Here is an 8,964-nt window from a genome sequence, read left to right on the forward strand (position 1 = left end):
AAAGAGAAGAAAGAGAAGAAAGAGAAGAAAGAGAAGAAAGAGAAGAAAGAGAAGAAAGAGAAGAAAGAGAAGAAAGAGAAGAAAGAGAAGAAAGAGAAGAAAGAGAGGAAAGAGGAGAAAGAGAAGAAAGAGAAGAAAGAGAAGAAATATTTATGCATACCCTAAAATCATTTCTATATTATTTCTATTTCTATAATATTTTTGAAAAGTAAGTAGCTGCCCCTACTGTTCAGCGTACACTTTTTTGATCATTTCAAGAGTTTTGATCATTTGGTATTTGATCTCTTGATATTTTTCCGTTTTAGCATGTATCTTTATAAAATATGTTAGTGAGAATTTCTGTAATTATTAATTAAACATGTGTTCTTTTGAAATATGAATATGATTTTATTATAAAAGAGGCGTCTCAATATTTGGCAATGAAAATTCTATGTTGCAACAACCGATATTAACATAATGTAAAACTGACAATCGGCTTTGTTAGGTTCAGGCTAATTAATATCTGCTAAGAAATTGAGTCTTTGTCACAAACTCTGATTTTTAAATGTATTGTTAACCTTAGATTTCAATTCAATCTATGAATTTTGTTATTTCAAATTATCTAAGTTTGAAATATTTATGGAATAAGATATATGATATATACAGGAGCTTTTCATATATAATGTGCTACATGGGTGCTAATCATATATATACATGCATACGTGGATTTAACGGTTCTGTCAATATTCCAGAAAACTGTGACTTTCCATCACAATTTGACCCATTAAACATAATTTGTAAGCCTTTTCCTTTTTTACTTTTTTGTCGGCATATGCATTTTGAATGAAAATGTTTAGGATAAACAAATCCGTAAAGTAAAAGATTGTTAAATTATAGATCAAAACACGTTTGATTAAAAATAGAAGAAACCGAATCCTGCTCACTCTGGTTAGTCCGGTGTGTGCAAAGCTATTTATGATCGATATTTATACTAAGATGATATTTATGCTAAGAAGATATTTATACTAAGATGATATTTATACTAAGATGATATTTATACTAAGATAATATTTATCCTAAGATGATATTTATACTAAGATGATATATTTATACTAAGATGATATATTTATACTAAGATGATATTTATCCTAAGATGATATTTATCCTAAGATGATATTTATACTAAGATGATATTTATACTAAGATGATATTTATACTAAGATAATATTTACACTAAGTTGATATTTATCCTAAGATATACCTCTGAATCATATTTGATAACAGTTGCCTTGTCTCCAATGTAGCTAATGTATCCAGAATCCTTATCATTTATCACCTTAATCAAGTTTTACCAAAGTTATAATTAGTTTGAACAAGTCGGGTTGTGTAAGTAGTGTATGTGAACTTTTCAATTTGTTTTAAAGGGAAAGACCGGCTATGTAATGTAGTTGAACTTAATATGCTGTGTTGTGAACAAATTTGTTTTTGTTTAAACTTGTAAATAACGACGACAAAAAACGTTAAAAAATTCTTCAGCAAACTAATTAGTTGTTCAGGAACATGTTGAGAAAATAAAAATTAATCTTATCATTGAAAATAAATAATCTTGTTCAATTATTAGTTTCTATTTATCATTATTCTGGTTTCTCATTATTCACGAAAATTTTTCTGCAGATTTTCTGGAATTATTATTGAAAAGACGACATTTGAAAAAGTTAAAGAAATCTGTGAATAAATTCAATAAAATAATGAAAACGAAATAATCGATTCTAGCATTAATTTATTGACAAATTTCTTTTGAGAAATATGTTCCTAACCATCTAATAAGATTACTGTATAATTTTTACTTTATTTTTCGTCGTTGTCCACAACACTGCACACTCAGTTCAACTACATACCTTAAATAGCCGGTCTGTCCCTTTAAATGGTTAGCTAAATTTAAATAACTAATTTATTTTTCGCAATTCTTAAAATGTCCGCACATAGACGATACTGTGCCCTAATATGGTGAAATGAAAGGAATTCTTGGTGTTTAATTAGAAAATATGTCTGTTACAGTTTTCAGTTGCTTTCAACTTATAACTTAAGCTGGTTCTATCCGTTTGATTCCCCTGATACATTTTCAAAACTTCCGCTTCTTAACACATCTTTGCCCTAGCCTGTTTACAACAATTATGTTAACCTAGCCTGTTAACAACGATTATGTTAACCTAGCCTGTTAACAACAATTATGTTAACCTAGCCTGTTTACAACAATTATGTTAACCTAGCCTGTTAACAACAATTATGTTAACCGTTTTTCTCATCAAAAAACTCGAAAGTTATGTTTGATCACCAAAATATTTGAAAAGAGAAAAAAGAGAGATAACCTGATATGCTGTATCAAATATAGAACGAGGGCACAGTCTCCTTAAAGTAAGAAGAACAGATGATTCTAATGTATAAGGTATACTACAGGCTACACAGGATGCCCATTCTAGATCAGGATCCTCACATGGAAAATCATACCTTTAAATAAGATAGGTTACACCAGGCCCAGGGACAAAATTTTATGAACTTGAGGGTGGCTGAACTGACTACTGCTGGTATAAACTTGAATCACCGATTCAAATCCTTTCTTAATAGTTAATTTTGAATCTGTGCATGGTTCAGATTTGAACCAGTAGGTGGCAGTACATCGACGTATCTCACATTCATAAAATTTGGTCCCAGAGCAGAGAGTATCGTTAAACGAAACTCACTAGTTTCCCTTTTGAGGTATATTCATTTGTGTAGATTTTATTCACACTAGCTTTAACCATGATACCTCATTTATTATTACTCAGATAAATGTTTAAAGAACTGCTGTCAATCCGATAAACTATAAGACTACTTTATAATCGGAGAGAAATTAAAAATAGAGATTATAGAAGCAACAATTTAAGATAAAATGGCATTGTATGATATTGATATGATATTTCTAACAGCTGAGGTTGGAACTATAGTGCGTTGAATTCGTGATCTGGCGGATTAATTCTATTCCTTCTCATCTGGCGGTTTAATTCTATTCCTTCTCATCTGGCTGATTAATTCTATTCCTTCTCATCTGGCGGATTAATTTTATTCCTTCTCATCTGGCGGATTAATTCTATTCCTCTCATCTGGCGGATTAATTTTATTCCTTCTCATCTGGCGGTTTAATTCTATTCCTTCTCATCTGGCGAATTAATTCTATTCCTTCTCATCTGGCTGATTAATTCTATTCCTTCTCATCTGGCGGATTAATTTTATTCCTTCTCATCTGGCGGATTAATTTTATTCCTTCTCAATATTCTCGAGAGGTTTTGTGGAATTATGAGACAACTCTTTTTCAAGAATTAAGCATTTTTAATTGCTAAAAATTAAAAGTGTTAACTGTAAATATCGAGTTTGGGTGCTTAAGACTAGTCATATTTTAAACAAACGATTCAACCTCAGCTGTAGTATAGATAATATATCCAACAACTGAAAGCATAATTAATTCATTGTTTTCTTTACTCACCAACTCTTATCAGACTCCAAACCTAAAAATTAAAAGAATTACTTGGATAAAGAACAAAATATCTCAAAAATGTTTTGCATATTTAATAATGATTATGTTAATTTATATCATTTATTACAAAAAAATATAGTTTTCTATGCAGTTTACATCAAGGCAAAGGTTCTAAGTAACTGTTGATTTAATGCAGTCAAGTCAAGTGATTAATTTAAAGTCGATTCACTCTATAGTCTATCTTGGATTGATAATAAGAGAGATATTGTCGTTTTTATTTTGAAATTATAATAATTCCATAAAGGGTTTAAGTCTTTGACACAAACTCTGATTTTCTAATCCTTATATATTTACAGCCTAATGTTATAGACCTTTGATATTTCAAACTATGAATTATGTTGGATAAAATAATATCAAAGGTTTGAAATATCAAAGGTTTACACCCAAAGGTTGCATAGATATAGGGATCGGAAAATTTGAGCTTGTGACAAAAACTCAACAAAATTGCTTGGATTGCTTAGACCAACGTTAAAATGTTACCTTTGTGAATCGGATATGCCACTTTTAAAATAAAAGGTGACTTGAAAATGCATCTTCAGTCTCTTTAAAGAGAGTGACCGGCAATGTATGGTAGTTGAACTGAGAATGTAGTTTTGTAGAGTCATTTTTTAGGATTTATTTGAGACCTATCAGTCGTTTCTACGGTACATATTTGTTCAGCAAGAGTGCAAATTCAATGGGCACGATCAAATATCAATGTCTTCACAGACACAAGCACCAAATCAATCAACGCCGAATCAATGGGCACGATCAAATATCAATGTCTTCACAGACACAAGCACCAAATCAATCAACGCCAAATCAATGGGCACGATCATCTATCAATATTTCTATGCCATCTCTCCACAATATTCGCTGATGGATTGTATGGTGGTTTCTTGGTATGTAATATTTTATAGTTTCTAAACTCTCCACAGTGTATTTGATCCTCTATGTCCAGATGTTATTCCTCAAGACAGATCTGGAATGCTTCTTTCAACCTTGCTTCTGACAGGCATATACATAGAGCATTGTAGGGTTTTGTTGGATCTGTGTGCTTATTATGGCATAAAACGCCATCGTTCATCACAAACAGCATAGGATTGAAGATCTGTCTCATATTCATCACTTCTTGAACTTTGCCCCTTAACTCTTGCATGTGTGGTGCTTTACCTTCTACAGTCCATTGGATAACTTACTTCAAGAATTTTTCAGCTTCTTGTGGTTTTCTTAACTTGTTCCCTTCTACTATCTCATATCCAGGAAGCCTCCACTTCTCTTTGGCTATCTCAGCTGGATCTCCTTTTAGATCTGTAGCGTAAGTTATCTTGAGTTCTCCTACTTCATTTTCTCTGATATTCTTCGTTCTCTTTCTTTGTTGATTCATCTGAATGATATGATCTTGACAATGCATCTGCATTCACGTTCTCAATCCCGTTCTTGTGTATTACTATGAACCAGTACTCTGCTGGTAGATGAGCCATAGCCAGGTCCAGTATCCATGAGTACACACTGCGTATGTAGTAAAGGGTCCCAAACTGGCTGATGAATGCTGTACAATCTCCACTGGTTGAGTTACCTGGACGACATACTGGTGTATTTGTAAGATCTGTGGCGAGACCTGGAACACCTGAGGAAAGTTGTACAAGCTCATACTTAAGCAGGGATCAAGATACAGCCAATGAAGACCAAGATTTTTCAGTCAGAAGTAGAGTATTTAGGACATTAAGTGAGTAAGGATGGAGTGCAGATGTTGAAGGATTATATCAAGAAGGTACCGAAATGGCCACGCCCAACTAGTTGTAAGAAGATGTCCTCATTTCTTGGATTCCAGTATATTAATGAACTTTCATTCCAAGGTACTTTGACAAATTGTATCAATTCAATGAAGAAGGGCTTGAAATTTGAGTGGTCAGAGGACATGGAGAAGGATTTTAAGGAGTTGAAAGCAGAGTTCACAGCAGGAAAGATCCAGGCATATCTAAACTTTGATTCCAGAGAGCCATTTATTCTCACCACGGACTAGTCTGCTTTGAATATAACTGGTATACTGTCTCAAAAACAGGATGTTATAATGGAGCGTTTTATTGGTTGCTGGGGTAGGAAGAGCAACCGATACAATAAACATTATCACTCTATGAAGGGAGAACTACTGGCTTTAGTGAAGAACATGGAGCAATGGAAACATATCCTGAAGTATTGGCCCCCCTTTTTAGTTTATACAGATGCATCCAGCCTGAAGTACATTGTCAGCATAAAAGATTGTCAGGCATTGGGTTTACCTCCTTAGGAACTTGCCTTGTTCTCAACATTTCATCAAAATGTATCTATCCAGGTACAACCTGTCTGCTATCAAAGTTAACCAGGAAACCACCGTCCACCACCACTGGGCGCATTCTTGGTAGCTATCTAACAAGCTATTAATCTAGGCTCAAATACCACACAGGGTCACAAAGCATAGCTATCAAACAAGCTATTAATCCAGACTCTAAATGACACATAGGCACACAAGCGTAGCTATCAAACAAGCTATTAATCCAGACTCTAAATGACACATAGGCACACAAGCGTAGCTATCAAACAAACTATTAATCCAGTGCTCTAAATGCCACACAGGGACACAAGCGTAGCTATCAAACAAGCTATTAATCCAGTGCTTTAAATGCCACACAGGGACACAAGTGTACTTATCAGTCAAGCTATTAATCCAGTGCTCTAAATGACAAATAGGGACACAAGCCTAGCTATCCAACAAGCAATTTTATTGATCCCAACCTGTTAACCTGTTTATTAAAACAAGGAACAATTACTCTCTTGTTGTAAACAGTACAGAGTCTCTATATCAACTGAGGTATATTTCTTCAATTTATATTAGAATTGGGTCCTTAACAGTGTAAGTACTAGTTATAAGCGTTATATATAACAATATGGGTATGACGAAGCTATGTATATCTACGTACACAGAATGGGTTAATTGAAACACATGATTTATGTATTTACTAATGTCACATTTAGCTATAAGAACAATGTACAACGTAATTTACTATGGGCCTCTACATGCCAAACCAGTGGGCATGATCAGCTATCAATGGCTACACTAGCACGCAACTATCAATGCTAAAATCAAATAGGCACGATCCTCAACCTGTTTATCAAAACACGGAAGAATTACTCTTTTGCAGTAAACAGTACAGAGTCTCTATATCAACTAGCTATATTTCTTCAGTTTAGATTAGAATTGTATCTTAACAGCGTAATTACAAGTTATGCGCTGTTATATAAACGTTGTCCAATCTCATTATGGATTTGATTGAGTTATATATATATCTGCGTATGGAGAAAGGAGGAAAAAGATGATTGATGAACATTTGAAATTATTAACTTTGCCTCGTACCATTTTATTTTACAAAATTTATAAAACTAAAATTATAAAAAACATTGTTAAAAAGAATCATAAAAAAATTCTTTACAAAACAGCATTCTCAGTTTAACTACCATACATTGCCGGCCACTCCATTTATGACCTCACGAATATTCCCTTTCAAACATGAAGGAATACTTACTCAGATAGACCTTGACACATTGTGAGCCCTTTCCATTAGGCTGTGAAGCCCTCCAAGCGTTTATGGCTAATGATTGATTAGTGTAAACATGAAAGAACTCTTCAGCTTTTAAAACCTGTAGTTTACAGTTTACAAATTAACTTTAACTTAACAAATTCACCCTTAACTAGCTAATGTCCATATCCCCCTACCCCCTGCCTCCCCTCCCCCTCTCACTTCCCCCCTTTAGAAAAATCCAAGTTCCAAGAGTCCAAGCATGGAGAGTCGAGGGGTGCCATTATTTTCCATTTTTAGTTTAGGATTAGAAAATAACAGTTTACTCAAAATAAAGAACTCCAAGGTCCAAAGGAAATATTTACCTATAAATTTACTATTTTTTTAAGATAATTTGAATTCCTTATTGCTGTTATTGTTGTCAGCTTTGTATGGGACCCAATGCAGTATTCTGCCTCCTGTATAGCACTCTGATAGTACTGCAGAATTATTAAATCCCATCTCACGATACAGCTTCATCTCCTCTAGGCTCTAGAATATATAAATCAGGATTATTTTATCCTATCTCAAGATACAGATCCATCTCCTCTAGGCTCTAGAATATATAGATCAGGATTATTTTATCCTATCTCACGATATCTTTCCATCTCCTCTAGGCTCTAGAATATATAGATCAGGATTATTCAATTCTATCTCAAGATACAGATCCATCTCCTCTAGGCTCTAGAATATATAGATCAGAATTATTTTATCCTATCTCAAGATACATATCCATCTTCTCTAGGCTCTAGAATATATAGATCAGGATTATTTTATCATATCTCAAAGTACAGATCCATCTCCTCTAGGCTCCAGAATATATAGATCAGAATTATTTTTTCCTATCTCAAGATACAGATCCATCTCCTCTAGGCTCTAGAATATATAGATCAGGATTATTTTATCCTATCTCATCTAGAATATATAGATCAGGATTATTTTATCCTATCTCAAGATACAGATCCATCTCCTCTAGGCTCTAGAATATATAGATCAGGATTATTTTATCCTATCTCAAGATACAGCTTCATCTCCTCTAGGCTCTAGAATGTATAAATCAGGATTATATTTTATCCTATCTCACGAAACAGCTTCATCTCATCTAGGCTCTAGAATATATAGATCAGGATTATTTTTATCCTATCTCAAGATACAGCTTCATCTCCTCTAGGCTCTAGAATATATAGATCAGGATTATTCAATCCTATCTCACGATACAGCTTCATCTCCTCTAGGCTCTAGAATGTATAAATCAGGATTAAGGGATTGGACTTGAAATGCACATAGAAGAAACTCTAAGAACCCCTATATTTTGTTTAATTCCGGATACATTTTCTTTGTCACATGAGTAAAATCAAAATTGGAGGAGCTATGAGGTCTCAAAGTTGCGTCAGTAATGTTGCATCAAATTGACCGTATCATTCTGCCTAGTTCACAGTTTAAAAAACGCAATAAACTCACACGGAAGACAAAAACTTGACTTTATATTGTACTTTATAAACTTACCAATTATCTACAATTTTTGGGGGTTAAGACGTACATGTGTTAAAAGTGTAAACTGTGTAACTATATTAATAGAATCTCTTAAATTATTTTACACAATTCAATTTTTTAAACTCTCCTTTTTACCTGAAAATTAGCTGCCATACTGTTAAGCTTGTATTTATCACAAGCCTCCTCTGCGTCCTGAAAGTTAACTTTTTTCTATACATTCATTATTGCAATTTATCACAATTCAGATTAATCTTCTACCCGCATAGAACAAGCGACGCTGTTTTAGAGTCTGAAAACGACCCGCACGACCCCAAAAACGGGCGCCGGCCCGACTCTGTTTTAGTA

The 8,964-nt window shown here is 33.6% G+C and overlaps 1 protein-coding gene across 2 annotated transcripts in view; it reads right to left on the minus strand.

Moving 5' to 3' along the window:
- Window positions 1-8,814, minus strand: part of LOC111714922 (uncharacterized) — a 24,405-nt gene extending 15,591 nt beyond the window's left edge. For both annotated transcript variants that reach the window (XM_023490156.1, XM_023490155.1), the window contains exons 1-6: window positions 8,755-8,814; window positions 7,489-7,617; window positions 7,093-7,207; window positions 3,500-3,521; window positions 2,349-2,487; window positions 1,241-1,315 (exon numbers count right to left, since the gene is read on the minus strand). In XM_023490156.1, coding sequence (XP_023345924.1) covers window positions 1,241-1,315; window positions 2,349-2,487; window positions 3,500-3,521; window positions 7,093-7,207; window positions 7,489-7,617; window positions 8,755-8,772 — 498 coding nt within the window. In that variant the 5' untranslated portion in view covers window positions 8,773-8,814. The remainder of the gene's footprint in view (window positions 1-1,240; window positions 1,316-2,348; window positions 2,488-3,499; window positions 3,522-7,092; window positions 7,208-7,488; window positions 7,618-8,754) is intronic.
- Window positions 8,815-8,964: the final 150 nt, after the last annotated feature.

Source organism: Eurytemora carolleeae, unplaced genomic scaffold (assembly GCF_000591075.1).
Source record: "Eurytemora carolleeae unplaced genomic scaffold, Eaff_2.0 scaffold1652, whole genome shotgun sequence".
NCBI lineage: Eukaryota > Metazoa > Arthropoda > Copepoda > Calanoida > Temoridae > Eurytemora > Eurytemora carolleeae.